Here is a 25,440-nt window from a genome sequence, read left to right as displayed (position 1 = left end):
GAGATACGCATACCGTATACGGGCATTTCGATGAAAACAATTAAATACAACTTCGGTACTGTAAATAATATGAAAATCAAACTTGATACCAGCCCTTATCGACAACCAATACAGACTATGGAGGACTGCAGTTATAATTGTGTTCAGATATTGTTTTGGGTGATACACGCATGCCGACTGATTTAGGATCAATTCGAGTCCCTCGAGCTGAGATTCCGGAACTGCAATGAGCAAACCATCATGATGCATAACAAAGTGACTGAGATAATGCATGCACCAGTTTCTGTTTCGTTGTTCTATACACAGAAAGTTGTTTCGTTTTCCAATCCTGTGCAGGCACACAGAGATTTACAGAATTCAATCATCTTTGGCTATAACGCCATGGTCGCGTGCAAAATGAATGCAGCTTATATCAAACTTAACCTGTAGTTACTGAATAGGGGACTACTGTATATTCAATTTATACATTATTAATCGGATGATAGAACCTGTCAAAGAGTAAATTGCGGATATCATATACCATTGTCAAATTCACTTTCTGTTCTATACATAGTATCAATGGAATGTTATGAACCACTTCAGCATTACCAATCATTATCATAATTATTTCCCTGAAACGGCTGCATTTGTATGAGCGGGAAGAGTTTGGCATCATTCATAGCAAGAGTCGTGACTACAAAACTAAATACATGTATTAAAATACAAGGTTTTAGGACACTTTGAATCATCCCCCCCCCAAAAAAAAACAACAACAACAACAACAACAACAACTTAGTGAAATGTTGTACAATGTATGCCCTACTTCCATTAACCTATATGATCTTTGACCTTTGAATACATGGCCCGCATTTTTTCAACGAATAGGCATTTGGATGCAACGTAGGTATTATATAAAAGAAAAAATGTTTTAGGAAAATACATTTAACCACTTCAGAAATAATTATGGAACAAATAGCAAAATATTGACACGTTCACTTCTTCCGTAATGACATGACAGAAAACTTTCCTCACGGAATCGTTCTGCCGTAATTCATGAGCAAGTCATGGATATATACTTAGTTCGATTAAAAGTACACATTGAGTCATTGCAAAAGCATCTAATGAAAAGTATGCTTCAGAACTACATCATTGTCATTTATTCTATAGCACTAATAATATAGAGCTATTGGTCCGCCATATTGCCTAACAGGTCGTTGTCCTCCTACCACGTTTGTTTAGCAAGTAAGGCACAGAATTTAATTTTGCACTTGTTGCCAAAGACTCTAATATTCTTTACCGCTATTCTCAGACATGTATGCTGGTGCTGTATGAATTAGAAACGGAAGCTTACAAATTAATTTAATATTCACCATTTAACAAGGGAAAAGCGAAGTGATGTCTCGTCCACAATCATATCGACTTTGTGATTACAGAGATTTTCAAATGGCATAGGCCTAGTTCATTGACTTTTTGACTGTTGACGTAGTCGGACTTCACCAATATTAACACTTGACAGCAATCATTAGATGATCTGAGGAGTGAATTTGGTGATCATATAGCTCAAAAGTGTGGAAAGTTATTGAAAGAACACCAGAATACTATGTCGACAGTGTTTCCAGTGGGTTTCAGGAGGTTACTTTTCCAGCCAGGGTTATAGTCTAGCTGGTAAAATTGGGTCTTTGAGGGCATCTGGCGGCTACACCCCCCCCCCCCCCACTTCTTAAAACGTCTGGCAACGGCCAAGAGGTTATCCTGTAAGTGTAAATAACACGTTCCAGTGGGTTTCATTAGGTTATATTTTCAGCTATAGGCTAGCCTATATAGCTGGAAAAAGTTTGGTCTTTAAGGGCGTCTGGCGGCTACCCCCCACCACTTAAAACGTCTGGCAATGGTCATGCATTTATTCTGTAAGTGTAACGAACAAGTTCCAGTGGGTTTCATTAGGTTACTTTTTCAGCTAGGCTAGCCTAGTTGGAAAAATTTGGGTCTTTAAGGGCGTCTGGCGGCTACCCCCCACCACTTAAAACGTCTGGCAATGGTCATTCATTTATCCTGTAAGTGTAACGAACAAGTTCCAGTGGGTTTCATTGGGTTACTTTTTCAGCTAGGCTAGCCTAGCTGGAAAAATTTGGGTCTTTAAGGGCGTCTGGCGGCTACCCCCCACCACTTAAAACGTCTGGCAATGGTCATTCATTTATCCTGTAAGTGTAACGAACAAGTTCCAGTGGTTTTCATGAGGTTACTTTTTCAGCTAGGCTAGCCTAGCTGGAGTTGGGCCTTTAAGAGCGTCTGGCGGCTACCCACCACCACTTAAAACGTCTGGCAATGGTCATTCATTTATCCTGTAAGTGTAACGAACAAGTTCCAGTGGTTTTCATGGGGTTACTTTTCCAGCTAGGCTAGCCTAATTTTGAGGGGTCCTTTTTTGGCCCTCCTGGCCACACCCACCACCGATGACCAGCCAGACGTGCATTTCCATACTTAGGGGCATATGTACTAAATTGCTATATACATAAAAATTGGTAACCTTTTCAGCTAGGCTGACCCCCGCTGGCTCCCGGACTAGAACTTCGCCCGCGTGAATCCCTGTCGCCTACGGACCCTGGATGTTTACTTCGATCGCCGTGGTACTGTATCCCCATGTTGTGGGCGGCTGGGGAGCGTTAGTATAGTAGCTTAGCTGCACACTGTAGCCAGCTGCTACTACACTCCAGTACCCTGTTTCGATTCGAATCGGGGTAAGCGTTCCGTTGTGCAATGTCTGCTTCTTTTTCTCTTCTTCTTCATCCGCTTGTCCCGTGCCTCCCAAGTATGAAATGATTTTTAGAGTGTTGTGTGTGTTTTTTGTAACGTTATTGCATCATTTTTCTGCAAGGAAGAGGTGAGTTTCTGTTCGTGTATTGATGTGCACTGCAGTATGTGCAGGTGAAAAGCGTTCGAACTGTCTTTCCCGAGTATCGTGGAAGCTCGATGTATTTCTCGGCCTATCAAAGGAGATCTCATACAACAGAATACTTATAACAAACTATTTTCCGGTCAAAATGAATTGATTTCCTTTGTTTTGTATCGTTTATTGACTTGATCCTAAGGATCTTGTCGCAATACCGAGTTTCCAATGTGTATTTATTTTCACCTTATTTTCGCGTAGCTTTCGGTGCTGTAAACTGTTGCTAGGGCCTAAGCCTACTACTAAACTTACCGTTCTCCACTGTCGTTTCTCACACATCGTTTGGTACGATTTCTTCCATTTTATATCACTTTATCCGTTCCCTTTATACTTTGAAGTATTTGACGTAATTCTTTCAAGTGTCTCGCACTGCTATTTTCGTAACGGCGATTTCTCCGCTTTGCTGCAATACTTTTTCGAATCGAAGCGACGAAGTTGATACCAGCCGCTGTAGTGTGCCGTGTGTTGTCTTTTCTAAATATTTGTGTTGTTGGGAGGTGTTGATACTTTGTATTTGTTATTTATTTTTCTTAATGTTGATAGGAAAAGGCTAAAATGGTCTGAGTGATGTCTGATGGTGATGATGATAACTATGCTGGTGTAAAAAGACGGCTTACTGTGAATGCTGAGCGTACGTGCCGTTCGTTCCATTTTACTTTCCCTCTTATTCTTTCCCCCTTACTCTTCTTTTCCTTTCCAAGAATGATAAAAAAAAAGAAATTACATACACCTCACAACAAAATAGAACCACGTGCTACCAACCTTCGTAAAGTTAAATCTAAATGTTCAATATCAGCAAAGAATAAGGGGAAAGCACGAATGACAATAAATTAGAGCGAAGAGATTGTTTTACATGCAGTCTTTTCGGCTCGAAGAAACTTGACACCCCACCCCTCTCCCCTTGTGGAAATTTCCACAAAAGCAGGTGCCACACCCAGGTGCGTGCCAGACGGAAGAATGCGCGCACTGGAATAAACAGCGTGTAAATCAAAGAAGCGTCTTTGGTGTAAATATCATGGAAATATCGATCGAAGAACCAGCTCATTAGTTGAATTAAAGGAATCATTGCAAAGATATCGTGATTCTATAGCCTTTCTTTTGGCGCTTAGTAGGAAACATCAAACAGTCGAATATAATGTACTTGATCGAATATCTTATGTTCCCTGAACAATAAAAAAAAGATCGATTAATCAGTCAATTAAAAATGCAACTGAGCCAGAAATACTTAAAAGGTCTCGTATGCCCAGAGAAATTCACTACGAGTAGGTTCAATGAGATGCAGTCATCACCTGGTTAGACAACAAAATCATGACAATTAATTTCAGTTCACGCTCATGATAACTGCTTATTACTTATCAAAGTTTTGGCTATCAACATTCGTTCGTAGGTGTTTTTTGTTTGTTTTGTATGTTTTTCCTCGTGAAAGACGTAATGATTTCTTCGTATCGAACGTAGACTGCATGTTTACCGTTTATCCAAACAGTAGGCGCCTAGGCGTACTTTCTGAATATATTCAGAAATTTCTATCAACATTTTAAATATATTACAAGACTCCCAAATACCAGTTGAAAAAAATTAAGAAATCGAATTTTTTAGATATGAACAACAACAACAAAAAAAAATGCGTAGGAAAAAACCACTTCAACCTCGAATGACTTCGAATTTCTCTAAACCGTTCCCTAGTTCATGGACATCCCATAGAAACGCGTGTTTTGATATACACGTTGCTATGGCAAACTATCTAGTTTCGCGAAACTACGGCCTGGCCACAGTAATTTTTTCCGTAACCTCCCCCCTCCCCTTCCCCGATTCGAAAACAGCTTGATTGAAGCCCCTGCCTATTTTAATAAACACGAACCTTATTAAACCCAAGTTAGGTACATGGTTTATATGGCTAGTGTTTAAATAGAATTTACTATTTTAAGTTAATGCAAGTTTTAATAGACTCTCAGTAATGTTAGTTCCATAATCGTTTGTATGTGTTTTGGGGCCTGGCCTCTGCCATGCCTCGCCTTCTGTATACGTATGTACGCGTGTACTGTATGTATACATGTACCACATGGTCGACATCACGCACGTGGTTTTTCTGCAGGTTCCACGGTCGACGGTCGATGCTACACTACAGTGAATGCGATTGAAGGATAGCGAGCTTCGCGATGCCGCGGGCTGTATGTGATGATTTTATTCACAAATCGTGTTTGGTAGTGTGGTTTTGGAGCAAATTTGTACTCAAACTTTCTGAAAAGACCTTTAGTCTGACATCAGATAGAAAAAGAAGACATACGAGAATGAAGTGAGTATCAGTATGTTATAATAAAACTGATTGAAAATTGTGTCATTTTCGCGTTTCCAGGAGCCGGTGAATTCGGCCGACTCGCGATCGCGAGTTTGTTTTATTCTGTTACGGAGTGATACCATGCCCCATGCAAGAAGCCTCGCAAAATTACATGACGGTCCCATTAACGAACCTTTTGACACACTCTGGTTAAATGACCGACTATGACGCACATAATGGGTCAGTATTGTGACGGACATTTTGCTCCCGTGACGGCACCACGCGTCATCAAATTGGTGGTACTTGACGCGACCATGACGCACATTTCCCGGGGGTCAAGAGGTGCGTCATACAAATGACAGCTGCATTAAGATCTGATCAGTTGACCCCCTTTTGGATAAGTAGAATAAATCACAAAAGATACACAAATTTGAAAGAGACAAATTCTGCATTCATTCCAATGATGACTAGATTTATTGAAGTTCCATACAACAAACCCGAGTCCCTGATTAATTGCTATTAAAGGTAGTATTTACCATTGGGAGCAGTGATTTCAAAAAATATTCGAGTCATCAAATTTGATGCATCTAGTGTCGGTCAGTTGTATCACAAAACACCCTGCTACATAAATTTTGCAATAAAGCATAAAATATAAGGAGATATCACTATTTTGCTCAATAAACCATAACTCTAGACAGTTTAGTTAAAAACAATTTTATCATAATTATTGTTCACATTTTGCATATTTAACAATGCTTATACTGATTAACATTTTTACATTGGCTGTTTTTATCCCTTACTTACATTTTAGAACAATTTTGAAGCACTAAACCTGGGTTTTTGTTTCATCTGCAAACAGTAAATAAATCCTTTAAGCAAAAGGGGCCCGGTCAACTATTTCAATCAATAACTGACCTTCATAGTTGACCTGTCCTTGTGCGTCTTCACAGCCAGCTATGAGACTGTCCACCTCCTCATCAGACATCTTCTCCCCTGTAGATACAAACACATCACACAATGCCACATTGAGCACTTAAAAGACTTTGGAGGGGGAGCATTATGAAAATGATAAACTCAATGCATTTGACTACTGTGTACAAGCAGCCCTGTCTCACACTGACTAGTCCCAACTATAGCTATAGCTAGTGTATAATAGCTATTATTAGTGCTGTTTTTCTCTGTGAATACACATCCTTTTGAAAAATATTATTTTCCATTTGAATGAGCACTCTTCTTCATGTTATGGAAAGCTCCACCTCAGACCATTTCAACACTCCTCAACCAAACTATTGTTGTTCTCCTTTTTGTTTCTCTTCTTCTTCTTTTAACCATGATAGTAGATTCATTTTAAGTTTGACAGGGCTAGGAATACAATCGACCTTGCTTAAGTGGACCTCACATAAGTTGTATAATCAGCTAAGTCAAAGGTCTTTTTAAGTCCTCTTCTCTTTATATTCTATTGATTTTAATCCCTCATAAGTCAAATTTTCTCAAAGTCGAAGCTATTTCTTCAGTCCAAATAGATTTGACTTAGACAAGGTAGACTGTACGTGTTACAACTAAAGGCTGAAGGCTTTTAACTATAAATCAGACCAACACATCCCCCCCCCCCCAATACCTGACTGAGCAAGGAAACATTAATGTGAAGGAGCTGTCCAGATAAATTGTATACGTGAATATTTCGCAATGTTTTTATTTTCGCAAATTTTGCAATTCAGTAGCTATTCGCGAAATTAAAAACACGTTAAAATATTGACTCTGATCCCGATACGAATGCGACGTACGCGTATACATGTCTCTGTTCAGTACAAGACTCCACGATCGTGAATTTAACCACTCGGAAATCATCAGGAAGTCTCGATTTGTGAAAATTTAGACTCACTAAATATATGGTGTAGACAGTAGAAGGAAATTTAAATGGGACGGCTAGATATCATGGGGTTTGTATCTTTAAATTTCCTACATTTCCTCCATCATGACATCAAACTTCCTCATATACTACATCACACTGCCATAAAACAACCGGATGGATTTGTCACAAAATGTGCAAACATACTGGGGGGGGGGGGGGGGGAGGGGTGGAAGCTAGGTAGGAAGTTCAACTTATTGAGGACAAGTCCAAAGTATACACAGGCAAGTGTCTGATGGAAAATGTGTGTTGTAGCGATATCAGCCCGTCCTCAACGGGTTAAGCTATCATCTTGCTCCAAAGTTCATTTACTCATGAAACAAAGTATCAAAACATAATCACTTACCCAAACTTGTCATGACATGTCGCAGTTCAGCCGAGTTGATGAGGCCGCTACTGTCCTTGTCAAAGACGCGAAGGCCTTCCACAAACTCATCCATTGTACCCTGTTCCTTCTTCTTGATGGTGGCTGTCATGATGGGCAGGAACTCCTCAAAGCTGATTCTATGACCTGGTGGAGGAGGAGGAAGGAAGGAATTAAAGAGGGAACAGTAAGGGGTGAAGAGAGAGGGGAGGGGCAGGAGGAGAGGGGAGGGTAGTGAAGAGGGGGAGTGGATTTTTTATACCAGGATATCAGAATAATCCCGAAATGACAAGTCTGCAAGGAATCTGATGACATGGCACTCACTTTCTATCCATTCAGCTTCTAGCTGGCTTTAATCATGTCTTGCTTCCTATAATTCTCTTGATTTTGACATTGAATCTGACTTATATGGGTCTAGGGCAATTACTCCCTGGGCAATGACCCCAGACCCTTCCCCTAACCCTAACCCTAATCCTGAACATAATCCTAACCCTAACCTAAACTCCATACCCTAAACCTACCCCTAACCCTAATCTTTACTCACTAAATTGAGGGGGGGGGGGGGAGGGTAATTGCCCTGATACGCTGTATATGACTGGCTTACCATAAACACTTAAGCTTGTTTCTCCTAGTTATATACAGTGAACTTGTGAAGTGTGAACAGCAAATGAACACATTGATGAAGGCATTAACTTCTAAAAATCTAGCCAATCATTAATGCATTACATAAATATATAAAGGTGTACATGCAATACTAGATATACAGCCAACCACATCACTTCATTGTATTATGATATGACAAATGACAAATCCTCTATCTAGCGATTTCTATAACGAGCATTTACATATTACCATTCTGGACTACCAAACTCTTTGCCTTGTAATAGAATGAAAGCACTCATCCTACTGAACAAGTACCATTAGCTGCACCTTCTGTGAGTATATTAAAGAAATAAAAAAATCATCTAACTTCAGTGAAAAAAACAACAACCACAAATTGTGTTTCTTGTGATCCCTAGATGAGGCCCACAGTAGCGAATCCAGTTAGAGTGACATGTACCAAAACTACCACTGAATAGAACTAGTAGCTTTAGATTAAACCAATGATAGCCTTTATCCATACACTCAAGACTGCAGCACACTTTAAATGCAAACATTCCAGGCTTGAGGGCAAATAGAGGTTGGGCACTGCCCTGCATACAGCAAATCGCTTCACATAATTTCTCTACACGGGATAGCAACAGCCCTCATTTCGATCACGAAACATACCTCAGGAGAGAGGAATCCCTGTGGTAATCTGAATTATCAAGCAGACTCATGATATCTACAGGTAGCAGTGCAAGAAGGTTTCTGTGGATGTTAAAGGACAAGTTCACCTTCATAAACATAAGGATTCAGAGAATGCAGCAATAATAGTAGAACACATCACTGAAAGTTTGAGGAAAATTGGACAATTGATGCAAAAGTTATGAATTTTAAAAATTTTTGTGTTGGAACCGCTGGATGAGGAGACTACTACAGCTTGTGAGTCATATGTGTACAACAGTATAAAGAAAATATAAAGAAAATTCAACATATTTTCACTTTTTTCTCGTAATAAAAGAGCACTTGACTTGCCTCTTTCTAAAGGCAGGGGGAATAATATTACCCATAACATTTGTCGGTAACGAGTCGGGGAAACGTGTACTTTTTTCAAAAGATGAAATTTTGTGAAATTCTCTTTATATTTTCCTGATATTGTTGTACGCATGTGACATCTAAGTTATTCACACACTGCAGTAGTCTTCTCATCCAGTGGTTACTGCACAAAAACTTCAAAAATTCATAACTTTTGAACGTATTGTCTGATTCTCCTCAAACTTTCACTGATGTGTTCTACTAATATTGCTACATTCTCTCAATCCTTATGTTTATGAAGGTGAACTTGTCCTTTAACATCAGCCTAATGTGACATGGGCCTCATCTAGGTTTTAAATCAACCAACAGAAGTTCACACAGCATTTTTTTTTTTCTTTTTCCGTCTTTATTTTGCTTCTTCACAGATTAACAGATACAGAATTTTGACATTGCTGCATATAAGTACAGTATAATGTTTTCTTTTTTGCAATGGTAAAAACAAATTGTAATACAATGCAAGGGGGAGGCTAAAAAACTCCCTCATTTATACCAAAAACAAAGAACCGAGTCCACACAGCTTATTGGGCTCAGCCACAACCCCAACATATTCTCAGTCATATTTCAGGGATGATTTAATCATCTCTGCAAAACTTTCCATCCCCACTTGTCTACAGGCCGAACAAGCCAGTCCAAACAGAGTCTATAGTCATACTGATCATGACAAGTGCAGAGGTTTGAAAATCTGAGTTAAAAGTGTAATTGACTGTAATTAGAATTTAGGAATGTAACTGAGCCCAATTGCTTAGACTGCAAGTAACAAACACCATTTGGTTCTATGGAATGTTAATTTTCCTTTTCTATAAGCTATAGCTCTTTCAACCTTTTCTAGATAAATTATCTCATTCTTAAACTGATCAAAACTTAAGGTCTTGTCTTGACATTTGTTACGGAAAATAAAATGTTTTGCATATAAAATAATGGTGTTTACCAGAGTCTTCTGGGTGTCAATACCAAAACAGATATCAATACAGGTTAGAGGTGAAGAAAGTATTGCAGTTCTTTCTAGCCACTTCGTAACGTTTTGCCAAAAGGTTCGTACATAATCACAGTAAAAAAACAGATGGAGCAATGTTTGCTCTTCAGTGTTGCATAAATTACAATTTGGGGATGATTTTATACCAATTTTAAATAGAAATTTGTTTGTTGCAATTATACGGTGCAAAAACTTAAATTGAAAGGTTCTAATTTTTGTATCTAATGTGGCAGAGAATGAAATATTGAAATGCTTTCTCCATATAATCAAACTCTCAAGGGGTTGTTGCAAATCTGTTTCCCATTTTAACAAAACACGGGAATACTCGGTTGGACAGATCTTTTTTAACAACTGTGAGTAACAAAATTTAACAGGTAATTTATGGCATACAAATGCTTCCAACTTGTCATCAAAAACTTCCGGCTGCTCATCAACATTTACATGTTCTTGTTTCAAAGCTCTTTTCCACTCAGCAGGTATAGCTGATAAAATTGCAAAATAATCTAAATAGTTTGAAATAGGAAGATTAAATTCAGCCTGCAATTCTTCAAAAGACTTAAAAAAACCATTTTCTCGTATTCAGTCTCTAACGTAAGATATACTTGCATTGGACCACCTTTTGTAAAATACAGTTTTGCCTGCTACCTTAATAAATGAGTTATTCCAAATCGGTTGCCAAAGTATATCTTTATATCTAGCAGGGTTGTAGTATCTGTAATGGGCCCAAGCCTTTAATACATCAATCCAAAAGAGATTTACAGATAAGTGGTTACAATCGTGTGCACTAAAGTTTCCTCTGAAAACACTCTTTCCTCCACATTTCTCCAGAAAGAATTTAGAGAACAATTTCCATTTTTTGGTTCCTGTTTGAGTTTCTTCCTCGAGAAATCTCTTTACCCATGATACTTTTAATGCCTGACAAAAACTTTCTGCATGTGGCATTTTCAAGCCTCCATTTTTGTAATCATCATACATAATAATACGTTTAATACGGTCAGTTTTTTGGTTCCAAACAAAGTTGAACAGGAGTCTCTGTAACTCATCAAAAAAACGTTTTGGAGGATCTTGTATGTTACTGAATAAATACACAAACTTAGGCATCACCAGTGACTTAATTATAGTAATTTTTCCTAGCAGTGTCAAGTTACGGTGTCTCCAAATGTTCAGTGTGCTTTCCGTTTCTTTCAACCTTATTTGGAAATTCTGGTTAAAACAGTCTACACTTCCTCTTAAAGGTATATATATTCCCAAGTAAAATAGATATTCTGTTACCCAGTTCATCTGGATATCTGAGCACAAAGTGCCACTCCACGGACCAAGACAAGCGATGTTGCTTTTTTCAATATTAACTTTCATCCCAGATATTTTTTGAAAAGCAGACAGTAAATGAAATGTGTTTCTTAAGTTCACTTCATTAGCAGATAAATATACAATCGTATCATCAGCGTATTGACTAACTCTGAGTTCGACTCCATCAATTTTAATGCCAGTAATGTTCTTACTTTGCCTTAACATGATACCTAGGATTTCAACTCCAACTAAAAACAAATAGGGTGATAAAGGGCAACCTTGTCTGACACCTTTTTGCAAATTAAAATTGCTTGAAGAATATCCATTGTTAATTACACAACTGGATATGTCCGAGTACATCACTCTAATCCATGTAATGAAGTCGTCTTTAAAACCAAAGGTTTTTAAGCAAGCTATTAAAAAATTCCACTCAATATTGTCAAATGCTTTTTCAAAGTCTATTGACACAGCTAAACCTTTGAATGGTTTCATTTGACAATACTGAATCACATCTTTCAATAGTCGAATATTTTCTCCAATATAACGATTTTTTAAGAAGCCTGTCTGATCAAAATCTATTAAAAAAGGCAGAACTTTCTTAAGTCTATTTGCAAGAACTTTTGCTAAAATTTTATAATCATTGTTCAGAAGTGTGATAGGTCTCCAGTTTTTCAAATGGAGCTTATCTTTACCCTTTTTTGGCAGTAAAGTGATGACACCCCGCTTCATCAGTGTAGACAGCTCTCCATCTATAAAACATGTGTTAAAAACTTGACATAGTATATCTTTTATGTCTTGCCAAAATACCTTGTAGAAATCTATAGGAAGGCCATCACAACCCGGAGTTTTTTCACTTGGAATTGATTTAACAGCCTCGAAACACTCTTTTTCAAATACCATGCCTTCACAGAGGTTTGCCTGTTCTTCTTTTAGCGTAGGCATTGAAATATTATCAAAAACTTCTTTAATGTCCCTTTCTTCAACTTTACATGATGTATATAAATTTTCATAAAAATCCTTTTCCATAATCAAAATTTCAGATGGGTCACAAACGATCTCGTCATTCTTTTGAAGTTTTTGAATATGTTTTTTGTTGTAATTTCTCTTCTCCAAATTAAAAAAATATTTTGTATTTTTTTCACCATCACTGACCCAAGAAGCCCGGGTTCTAATCATTGATCCCCTAACAAATTCTTCTTGAATTTTAGTTAATTCTGCTTTCTTGTTCAATAACAACTTTTCTAAATCATGATCATCAGGATTTTGATCAAAATCGTTTTGAAGTTTTTCTATTGATTCTGCTAATAATTGGAAGTTATGTTTTAAATCTCGTCTAATCTTTGAAGATAATTCAATACACTTTTGTTTTACTTTAAATTTAACAAACTCCCATAAGTTACAAACACTCATATGAGAGTGCAACTTAATTGTAGATATTATAACTTTTCTTATTTGTTCCCGATTGTATTCTTGTGACAAAAGAGATGTATTCATCTTCCAGAACCCTGGTCCTCTTTTAGGGACCTTCTTAATAACTATTAAGGAAATAGCTGAATGGTCACTCCTGTGCCCATAATGTCTATTACAATCCTCAACATAGTTACAAATATTTTTAGAAACCAAGAAATAGTCTAACCTGCTACGTGAGAGTTTGGAGCGCCAAGTAAATTGTAGCTTACTGGGGTTTCTTTCACGCCAAACATCCACAAGATCAAAATCATCTTTTAAGGTTTCTAATGCATCATAACAATGGGGGTGATATCGAACATGAACTGGATACCGATCTAAAACTGGGTTTTGAACAGTGTTCAAATCACCACCTATGAACAAAGGTTCTTCACAATACTCATTTAATACATCATGTAAATTTTGAAAAACATCCACCTTATCTTTGTTTGGGCCATATAAATTTACAACTGTAAACTTTGTAGTTTCACCATAAGACAAATTAAGCAAAAGTAACCTTCCTTCTTTGTCTCTGTGTACTTCCAAAACATCTAAACCACAGTTGGCTCTTAATAAAATACAGACACCTGCACTGTCCGACTGACCGTGACAAAAATATATTTTATTACCCCATTCACTTGACCACACTGCTTCACAGTTCTCTGTACTGTGTGTCTCTTGTAGTAAGAATAAATCATATTTTTGCCTTCTAAGCCAACTAAATAGACATCTTCGTTTCACATCATTAGCTAAACCTCTGACATTGAGAGAGTATAACCTAACCTCTATATTTTCACTCATTGTTCAAATTTGTCATCAATTTAGTTTTCATAGACCTGTACATGCAATCAATTTGCCATTTTATCTGAAGAAGCAAAACTACATACATACAAACTACAAAACTCTGTAGTAAATCCAATAGAGGGTGCTTATAATTAAAACAAAGCAAAGTCTTACTTTGAAACCTTTCATCTAGGCACTTATGACAATCCATTGTTTCTTCTCAAAATTCTCAAAAAAAAATTCTGAAACTCAGGGGGACAAAATAATGTTCGCAAAATTAACTTTCCTCTGCCATTCAAAAAGGCCCTAATCAATGTCCAGTGTTGAAACACGTTCATTTGTACGAATACCATGCTTTTCCCGCATCAACTATCCTCTGTCTATAGATCGCGAATAGTCTTGAGTGGTCCTACTGCTCCCTTCCCTCCTTCCTTATACTTGATGACACGGGGGACAGACCAAGGAATAAATGCAAAATGGCCATCTTCGCGCAATTGCTTCACTTTTTTCATCAGCTGTTGGTGTTTTTCGCGCGTCGATTTGTGTACGTCGTCCGATACGAAAATACGGTTCCCACCGAATTCTACACCACGTTTGATAATAGCAGTCTTCAGCACCAATTCACGGTCTCCATAACGCAAAAAACGAACGTGGATGGGGCGCGGTCTTTTGTTTCCCCTGGGTTCATCTGGTCGTACCGTCATCCTCATCGGAGTGCGATGGGCACGATCGATCTCCATAGAGTGCGGGATACCAAGAGCGTCGCGCACAAAGGCATGTACCACTGCCTTACAATCTGAGGCATCCTCCTCCGCACCTTCAGGCACATTGTGTAGGACTACATTGTTCCTTTTGTTTCTATTGACTAAATCTACGATCTGTGTCTCAAGCTTGACAATGGTGGACTTGTCTGCTTTAGATTCAATTTTACATTTCAGTTCCTCCAAATCAAGTTCAAAATGACTCAAACCATGATCCATCTCTGACACATGGTGTTCAATTTCAGCCACCTTAGATTCCACTTGTTCTATTCTATCACACAGTTTGTCAAGTTTTGAAGAAACTGATTCAAGAAGTGGCATTTTTGACCAAATGTCCGCAAGCATCGAACTTTCACTGGGCATGTGTAGCATGCGGCCGGAGTTCACACAGCATGTCGGACTCTAAACCTCAGTGTCTTGGAGTCTTCCTTAGAGGCCTAATGCCATCTGTGCAATGTGTAGGAGAGTCATAAGCTATGCACATAAAAGAGCCAACTTCACTTGTAAATAATAGGGAGAAATCCTGGTGAAGTGGTCAACATACAAGAACTGGCTCATACACTGAACTGACTTTTTGTCACTCTGGGACTAGGAAGTTGACAAAGAATTGATAATGATAATGATGACAACAACAACAACAACAACAACAACAACAACAACAACAACAACAACAACAATAACAATAATAATAATAATAATAATAATAATAATAATAATAATAATTCATGATTATACCAATGTTTTCCACAATATAATGTTCATTTCATCAATCAACTTCACAAATTACAGAATATGCTTTAATGCTTTGAGGAAATGGTCAGCAAAGTGAGTCACACAGGAATATCTGAAAACAGAGGCATTGCACTTTTGATAATAAGTGACATTGTTCTATATAAAGCATGACCATTCCTTCATAAGCACTAGCAATCACCAAGACTCAACAACATTAACATTTTCTCGAGAGGCCGCAGGTGCCATTATGTGTGAGACTGTGAATGAGAGTGTGTGTATGTCTATGTGTGTCTGTGTGTGCTTTTTGAGTACTTCATATGATCCCCACATGCCCCTGTTCTGCAGGTTATTGTCAATTTAGCACTCATCCACTTTGTCTCCACTTATGCAAAATAGAAAGTGGATGTTGCTTATTCTGGACAATATTTCTTAGATATATGCTGATACTGCAAAAAATGTTTAGGTGCTGAAAGGATCATTGAAGTGTTGACAAAAAGCAAACCTTACCTGAATCAAACTCCTGTAGGAGTTTCCTAACCTCAGCCTGGGTTGGGTTTCCTCCATTGGCCCTCATCACCTCTCCCAGCTGGTCTGTGTCAATCTTGCCATCACCGATCTTGTCGAAAAGGCTGAAGCACTCCTGCATCTCTGTGGTGGAGATGGGCAAGGAGGAGAGGGAGGAGGCGGAGGAGAGAGAGGAGAGGGAGGAGGAGCATAAGGACGAGGGGGAGGAGGAGGACGAGAAGGAGGAGGAGAAGGAGGAGGAGGAGAAGGAGGATGGTGAGGAGGAGGAGATGGCAGAGAAGGAGGGTGAGGACAAGGAGGAGGAGAGGAAAAGAAGAAGGAGGAGGGTGAGGAGGAGGACAAGGAGGGTGAGGATGATGATGAGGAAGATGAGTAGGAGGAGGAGGAGGAGAAGGAGAAGGGACAGAAGGAGAAGGGACAGGAAGAGGAAGCCACGAGGAGAGGAGGAAGCAGGGAAGAAGGAAAAGGAAAAGCAAAGGAAGAGGGGCAAGGAATAAAGGTGATGAGGAAGGTGAAGAGGAGGAGGAGGAGGAAGAAGGAGAGAGGGAAGAATTAGAATGGAGAGGAAGAAGAGGAGGAGGGGAGAGGAGGGAAGTAAGAAATGGAAGTTTAACACACTATTGGTACCGGTACTGGATATAATCCTCAATGCCCTTTTACTAAATAAACCATTTGTAAAACTGACAACTGTAATTCCTTCCCCACTGCTTAAAGCACAGATTGTATTGCATACATTATACTAAAGTCACATCCTGTAAATTAGTTTTGAATTTAAACATCATATAACAGTACTGTATGTGTCACAGGGTTAGAGGATTGAACATTAATAGAGCATGAATTTTCCATTCCATGGAAATAATGACAGCTCCTGCTGTCCGTTAATAATTCCTCCCAGCTTGTCTTCATGAAAATCTGGAAAGGGATGGAGGTTTGTGTATCAGGTGACATCCCTCTTTCTTTGCACATATCCAAAGTTTAGTTTACATTATACCCCGACCCCCCCCCCAAAAAAAAAGCAAAAAAAAAACCCAAAACAAAACAAAAAACAAAACAAAACAAAACATAACAAAACAGACATTTAGTTAATTATCAATTATGTTCTATTAGAACCACATTTCTTGATTCATGAAAACTGTCATAAATGTGCCATTTTGGTTTACTGTATTTGCCGATATCTTTACTTATAGACATTTTTGTGAATGGTAGTTGATGAGCTATTTTCACAAATGATTAATTTTGTGCATTGTGATCTTCTTATTCAATCTTGGCAACTGCCACACACAAAAAAAAAACGCCACAAATATTTAAGAGAACGTGTGTCTTCTCAACCAAACCATTTTGTCAAAACATTGCATGAAATGAGAGCAAATATCTCAGAAAAAAGTACTAGTATTGCAGCATCAGAGCCATACCACTGGTATGTCACTTGATACTGCAACACTGTGTGCTGGCCTGACAGGGCACGTGGGGCAAATTTTTGTTTTCATTTTTGTCAATATTTCTATGTGTTGTTATTTTCACATTCTAGAGCCTACAAAGATGTGTGAAATAAAACCACCACAAAAATGTCAGTATACACAGTAAAACCATCATTGTGTCTGTGCATTGTGGGGCTTCTTCTCCCCCCCCCCCCCCCCCCTCCCCCCTTCTAAATATAAGGTTTCGGTGAAACTTCATCGGAATAGCTTGTTCCGGGTATGGATAACAGATTTATACATAAAGGTAAATTGCTGCTCCATACTACCAGCATGGACAGTAGAGAGAGGTACCAAGTTTCTGTTTTGGTGTCATCCTATAACATGATATACTTCTAGGCCACTGGTGCTGATGCTGGTACTCTGGACCAGTTAGGTCACAAAAACATGTTTGCTATCTCAACACTGATGCAGTTTAGAAAAATAAAATAACCTTCTCTTCTATTCCTACCACATTGTTGGAGTGTATGTAGATGCTCCAAACCTGTCATCTCGTGTCTCCTGTGTACCAATCCTACAGAAAACTTCCATTAGCTGTGCCAACATTCATTCATTCATCACTAATTCATAATGGTGCCTTGAGATTCTGCCTGAAAACTCACAATACTTCCTCCTCCGACACAACAATGCAAGACCGTCCTATACAGCTCCATTCCAACCCATCGTATTCTGGTAAATTGGATTTTAATACCACACAGCAGAGTATCAAATCCAATTAGGAATACAAAATCATGTCACGGGATCTTATTATGCTTGTGCCATGCCAAGCTACTTTGGGACTACACAGATGCACAAACAGTCATACATTTATCTCTCAAAGCTCCAGTCAGTTTTTAGGCCTACCTCTTGTACTTTTACAAAAGGCACAGAAAATTGACTTACATCCTCTCTCAAACTAGGATTAAGGGGAAATGTGCAATTAACAGAAAATCAATACCTAAATGACATGAATTGTATGTATATGACATGAATTGTATGTATATCCATACACTGAGTTGATCAATTTTAAAAATGCTACGAGGAAACAAGATTGACATATGACAGAGTAATTTGTGTGAAATTAAAGAAAAAATTGCATTTGGCTTTGGACTCCTATTGCATCTGACAACATGCCACATGAGATGTGTAACCAAAAAGCTACTTTATTCATGAATTCAAAGTCCTACATGTATCAAGCTCTTTATGGAATGATGCTTAACAATTGTCTGCTATATAAATAGCACAACAGCGAAAAATAAAAAATGAAAAAAAAAATTATATGAGATTTACATACAACCTTAACAATCACAATAGCCATCTTCTATTCACTTTCTGTTACACTTTGGGATTTCTGACCTTTCATTACTGAACTGCACTCATACGTTGTATCCTTCTGAATTGTAAAAATTAATTTTGATTATACACTGAATATCAATTCATACCACATGTGCCATCAGCCAAACTGTGAATGTTTTTCAAGGGCAATTAGCTCTCTGTTATGAGCAAATTGAATTTTGCGGGTGGGCCAACTGAATTACCTCACAATATACAGTGTACCTTCAAAACAAATACCTTTGATGCCATTTTTTAGTTTCCTTGCTTGTCTACTGTGCTTTCAATAACCAGAACAGCTTTACATAGCTAATTTTCATGTCTCAATTCACCTTTGACTACAAGTAAAAATATTTCTATTGTTGACACCTAGGGTCTACTCTTGATTGCGACTGAACTTTGTTCAGTTGTCAAAGAGATGCCATGTTTGTAGTCTATGGGGAACTTCTGAAGTGCTGGCCTTCCTTGGGTGTAAAGATTGGGATAACATTCCACATTTAACTCCTCAGTCACATTGTTTCCTCATCTACAACCCTCTCAAAGTTCTTTTCCAGACCAACATGAGCACATGGAAAACTGCAAAACTACAATATACATAGTGTACCAGTATGTACAATATAAAATGCCAACTGTTTGAACTGAACTCAAACATAAAGATTAAAATGAACTATTGGGTAATACGGTGCTGTAAAAGTGGAAATTTTTGCAGTGTTGAAATCTTCGCACATTTCGCGCAACCAGAAACTAGTGTGAAAAAAAAGCATGCGAATATCTTTCCTTGCCATATGCCCCTGTACTTGATATCTTAATTCCGCAGAAATAAAAACATGTGAAACTCTTCTTTCCCCACTAAGCGTGAAAAAATCAGTCACTCGAAAAATATCCACTTTTACAGTAATCCAAAATGGTAACCTGTAAGATGATTCAAATAGCTACTTTGGCTACTTTGGTGGTCCTCTTGATTTGTTTTTAAATGTCGTCAATCTCAAATTTAGTGGGTTGGATCATTACATAATATCCTCTTCCACTATCCAGGCCCTTCTATGACTACCACTGCATCTTGCATAACGTTCAGTCATTATCTGGCAAAGGTTCAACATACACAGTGGCGGATCCATAGGGGGGTGCACGCCCCTCTTTATTTTTTGTTAAAACAAAAGAAATAAAAGAAAAAAATGGATGGGGGCACGTGCACCCCCCTTTTATTTTGTAAAGGCGCCTCCCGTTTATGGAATTCCTGGATCCCCCCTGATACATATTGTACCGGGTACTCACAGAAGTGTAAGGAAGTACATGCCACCTATGCTACTATTTATGATGTGAACCTGAGACCTTTATTCTGCTCCTTTCCTTCCTGAAGATAATGATGCTACACAGCAAAGCTCAATTCCTATTCTGGACTACAACAACTGCATGTGTAGGTGTTCTAAAATTTGTGATCTGATAGCGGGGGGGGGGGGGGGGGGGGGTTAACCCGTATAAATGCAACGAAACAAACAAAATCCTCTCAAACTCAGCTGAATCACAGCGGGGCAACCAAAGAAGGTCAGACAGTTGGGATCCTGTTTCCACATTAATAGGCCACATCCCTGATTTCTGGTATGTGAAAGCAAGGAGGTTCTCTCATACCTCCTTGGTGAAAGTTACCCAGAGGTCAAAAAACTGCAGTAAAATACTTCAGACCCTATCAGCTCGGTTTGATCAATATAGCTCTATGAAGAAGTGCCCTAGAAGACAGTATTCACAGGACTGTGTTCAAGAAGTTTGACATTTTGCATAGACAGCCTTTTCTGACATATCACCAAGATATATGTTCGCATCATTTCTTTACTGCTGATTTACTGTGAGGTGGGAAATATAGAAGTGCCATTACCCAACATAGGTACACACTTAGTAATCCTGATTGTACCTACGATGAAGCAACTGACAATTTTGATCCCCATGTAACCAATCGCTCCTCGTCACATCCACATCTTCGACTTCAAGTCCCTCAAACACACAAAATCTATTGACAGTGACCTTTCCTTTTTCTTATTTTGCCCTGAAATTCTGGTATTGTCTCCCAGCGAAGTGACTTTACACAAAAACTCTTGACAATTTCAAGAAGAAATTAGTCAAAAATATGCTTCACTCCTACTATCTTTACGTGCTTTTATTCTACATACATTCTGGGATGTTACAGACACAGAGATGCCAAGTTCAACAAATTTTTATGAGTGAGATTTTCATGACTTGGCATCTCGGCACATGCACAAGAAAGGGACCGAAGCCACCAAGCAGGGGGAAGGGTGTGGGGGGAGGGTGTGGGGGGAGGGTGTGGGGGGAGGGTGTGGTAGTGGGGTGTCCCCCTTCCCACGGTAGGGAGCTTTTTCAATTTTTAGCTCTGTGTGGTGCAATCTGGTGCATACTTAAGTGACTATTTTTTCCTTATTTTGAAAGACAAAAGGGAAATATACCTTCAATTGCAACTATCACTTTAATCCTTTTGAGCTTTGCTCCTTACTATTGGCCCAAGTTGCAGACTTCGCCGTCTTGAGTAGCTCTTTGCCTGGTTCAAAGATGTGGGCAGGAGCTCCATAAGGCAGCTCCATCACCACTAGCTGGCATGTGCGCCATATCAACGTATGATCCATAGCCATACATAGGTCTATGTTCAAGAACCATGCAATGCGTGCGCGCGCGCGTTTCATCGTACTACTACTAGTATATTATGTACATACTGTGTACATAGTAGCTGATATGTGCATTCATTGCTGCTGCACACTGTGCGCCCTCGATTCGTCGCGTGTGCCAGGCTAGATGGCTCATGCAAAGGTGGTCGGCCAGTGCATAGTCTAGTAAATAATGCTACTTTTTTTTTTCCCCGTCGGGTCCCGATCACTGATCTCAGAGATCACTGGTCCCGATACGTGAGAAAAATGGGTGCCATGCGTGAGATTGTGAGACGGACCCTAAATGTGTGAGTCTCGAGCAGAATGTGTGAGACTTGGTAGCTCTGCAGACAGTATATCATGTATGAAATCTGGGCTGAGGATAAAAATTATGTCTAACAGTCAAGTGATTGAGAGCTTTTTTTTTTTTTTTTTTTTTTTGCTACCCACTGGAGATGCCTTTACAGGACTCACTGTCACCAAAATTGCCATGATAGCAGACTGATCTATATCAAAAGAAGAATCAGTGTAACAAAGTGTTCTTTTACCACGTTCCTTACAGAAACCTGGTGCACCAGGTTCCCGTAGCATCAACTCATATGGGAACCTGGTAAACCAGGTTCCCAAAATGTAGACAAGAGTGTCTGCATTCGTGGCCTAAATTCATGTTTATTTGTGCTATGCTGTACAGAAAAATGACTTTGATCGAAAGACGAGTTTCTTTTAAACCCGGTATCTGTTCTTTTTCTCTATCAAAATGGCATAAATTTTTGTCTAATTTACCATTTCCAACGTAGTAGACATGTAGTGTGCTTGTTTTGCTACAAAACTTGTATGAAGATGTATGTAGCAATCAAGGCTGAGCTCACTAGATTTTGACTTAAGCTGAACCCATTTGGGTGCCCTTACACTCATAGCGTGTAAGAATTTGCGAGCCCATCAGTGCATGCTTTATTCATATCTAATGTTTGATCGATATTTTGAATTGTTTGATGGCACATATATGCAGTTGACCATGGAAAGGGGATGCATGCACTGCTTGACTGCTTTCACACTGGTGGATTATCAACCTGTCCATTCTTTGTTGAAGGGCAAAAAGAATCTCATTTGATTTGGGAGCATTCAAGGTTCTTGGAGAACGGGTTAAATATATTCATCAGGGACACAGGAAAGCGAATGTTGATCACGATCTGACCAGGCCAGCAGTGGGAAAGATAGAACACTTCGAATGTCACTGTGTTATCTAACACAGTGTCCTCTGGAGAAGTTGAGATACCTGTATTCTGTATCACTATCAGTCTTTTAGGCCGTGACGTCTCTGGTGCAGGATATTTTATCATGTGAGTGGGTGTGTGTGTGTGTACAAAGATGAAACATTGCTTATTACTATTGGTGTCATGTGACACAGACTACTTTGTATTTTGTGAGCTGACTGGCATTTGAAGAGTAATAAGTTTCCTAATACTGACTTCATTAAACATCAGGACAGTCATACCAACATCTTTCTTTGAGGATTTATATGTGACCCAGTATTAAGACCCACTGACGTGATTACTAAATCACTGAAATTGTACTACTGCTAGACACCTACCAGGTACTACTATTAAGCCATACTTTTTTCACCATTTCAATTGAAATTTCACTGAATGTCGCCAATATATGGGACTGCTCACTCGAGGGGATTGATTCTTACTTGTAATGAGTGGAAATACACACAGTTTGGGTCTTTTTACGTCTTTAGCATATCAATTCATACAATGGCACGAAAACCGGAAGTGTCAGACAACATGCTGTATAGTGTATGTATCGTATGTATGCATCGAAATGCCGACATGCCGCCGACGTACACGACCGAACGCGAAGAATGCTGGCTGGCCAACCACCGACAACGCCCTTACTCTTCCGACAGTGAGAGAGAAAAACTCTGCGCTAAATCTACGTTTGAGGGAAAAATGTCTCTTGTCGAGAACTAGTATTCATAAAGAAAGCGTTGCTGAGAGAATATAGGGTTTTGGCGAAACTATGATCATGCATTTCGTTAAGTTCTCGCAAATCTGAAAAGTGGTGTAGCGGAAAGACCTTCTCACAACACTGGATGGGCAGGGGTTCACAACTACTCGCAGCTAACGGAGGGGCGGCCCACTGCCCGTGGCAATGAAACGGCGTGTGTCAGTGGATCGGAATTCGATGTAAGCTCGTACTCACAAACGTACAAAAAACACTTACCTGAGAGTTGTTCCTCTGTGACGGACTGTAAATGAAAAGAGAAAGATACGAATTAGGTACAGTGGTAACATAATTGTGAGATTTTCACATCAAGTGATACGAAAATCGCAGAAATTCTTACCATGTTAAATGAGTTCCGTGATTTTCTCCGACGTCTGAAAGGAGGTGATGCTTAGTGCCAGTGCAGTGTGTTCTGTGCAACACAAACAGCAGTACGATACCAGTCAGTGTGTGTTGAATAGAACGTACATGTACGGCATGTCGTCGCACACACCGTACGTTTACAAGCTGAGCAATATTGACCGATTGCGCGACTGAGTGCTATGGGATCAGCGTAAATCTAAATGCAGGACACAGAGATTTGTTAATCGAAGAGGTTCGTTCTATTTTTCGTTCATTTTTTTCTCTCTCTCTCATTATGATTCTTGATATATTTTCATCTTCATATCGCATTCGAAATTCCAACTTCAAGTTATTTGCAGTTTAGATTGAGAAAACAACAACAAAGTGTAGCATATTTCACTGATCTCCCCTCTAGAGGGGAGATCAGTGAGCATATATATGGTTTATGGGGGGGGGGGGCGAGGAAGCTAACAGGAAGAAAATAACCAGGGAGGTGGGATATACTTTAATCTGATTTAATTCCATTTCATTATTATTGGCTCTGCTCTATACAAAGTATTACTGATATCAACGAATCACATAAATATTCAATACACGCTTTGAATATGTATTAAAATCTCCTTGGCGACATCGATTGGCATTTAGAGAGCATGAATCTTTTGACATTATGTACATGTTGGTTATGAACAGACAACCAAGTATGGCTGACACCAGTCTCATTATATGACTAAAGTCTTACTATCTTTACTATTAATGATACTAGTGCAGGTTAAATCTTATCTCAGCCTCAACTCGAATTAAGATCACAAGTTTGATAAGATTAGCAGGTGTCGTTGAAGACACATGACCACAGTGAGGTAATTGATCAATATAATAATATATACTGTATATATACATATATAATATATATATATATATATACACATACACACACATACACACACACACACACACACACATATATATATATATATATATATATATATATATATATATATATATATATATATATATATATATATATATATATACATATATTAATGGAATTGAGATTCTATCCTCCTAGGGATGCTACCTGCCTATAGTTTGATGAAAATTCATCATGGGATATTCAAGAAAAAGATGAAAATTCATGATTTAGACCCCAATGTAGCCCCCCCCCCCCCCCCGGGGGGGGGGGGGAGGCAGATGGGGCATGGTGCCCATTTGATGGGAATGAGATTTTATCCCCCTAGGGATGCTCTACCTGCCATGTTTGGTAAATATTCATCATGGCATTTTCAAGAAAAAGATGAAAATGTACAATTTGGGCCCCATTAGGACCCCTCCCCTGGGTCCGAAAGGGAGGACCCCTGATTCCGTCATGAACAAACTTGAAACTACAGACATTATAGTGTACTAACTCATAGTTTTAACGTAGCTCTATCAATTCGGGTTCTAGAGAAGAAGTTTTTTTTAAGATTCCTTAATTTTGGGTAGTTTGGGCCCCCTGGGGACCCCCATGCAGGTGGGGCAAGGTGCCCATTTGAACAAATTGAGATCCTATCCCTCTATAGGGGTGCTACCTGCCAAGTTTGCTGAAAATCGGTCATGAGGTTCTCAAGAAGAAGATGAAAATATACAAAGTTTACGCACAACTCACGACGCACGACGGATGACGGATGACGGACGATGGACGACGGACGCCGGACGAAGAGCGATCAAGATTCAAGATTCAAGATTCAAATTTATTTTCACTTCCATCAAATAAATAAAGAAATTATATACATTGCATATGTACAGGATATTTGTAATAATATTGCAGAATGTGATTTGACAAAATACATATAAAAATGAGAAGCAGATGAAAAAAAAAAACACGCAATAATATCTTTGTTAATATATACATAAAGCGTATAATACAAGTCAACTAAGGATGAGGATGGACGTGGAGGGTCCCACTAAGAAGCAGAGCTTGTACGATATGGGACCCTCAGAAAATACACAAGACAGC

At 38.9% G+C, this 25,440-nt stretch overlaps 1 protein-coding gene across 1 annotated transcript in view; it reads right to left on the bottom strand.

The window, feature by feature from the left end:
• LOC140237458 (myosin-2 essential light chain-like) overlaps positions 1-23,494 on the bottom strand; it is a 34,420-nt gene extending 10,926 nt beyond the window's left edge. The window contains exons 1-5 of the mRNA XM_072317383.1: positions 23,446-23,494; positions 23,325-23,349; positions 15,644-15,784; positions 7,457-7,621; positions 6,117-6,194 (exon numbers count right to left, since the gene is read on the bottom strand). Coding sequence (XP_072173484.1) covers positions 6,117-6,194; positions 7,457-7,621; positions 15,644-15,784; positions 23,325-23,349; positions 23,446-23,448 — 412 coding nt within the window. The 5' untranslated portion in view covers positions 23,449-23,494. The remainder of the gene's footprint in view (positions 1-6,116; positions 6,195-7,456; positions 7,622-15,643; positions 15,785-23,324; positions 23,350-23,445) is intronic.
• Between the last annotated feature and the right edge of the window lie 1,946 nt (positions 23,495-25,440).

The sequence above is a fragment of the Diadema setosum genome, chromosome 14, assembly GCF_964275005.1.
Source record: "Diadema setosum chromosome 14, eeDiaSeto1, whole genome shotgun sequence".
Classification (NCBI taxonomy): Eukaryota; Metazoa; Echinodermata; class Echinoidea; order Diadematoida; family Diadematidae; genus Diadema; species Diadema setosum.
The sequence above is the reverse complement of the archived record's forward strand: the minus strand, read 5'-3'. Positions and strand labels throughout refer to the sequence as shown.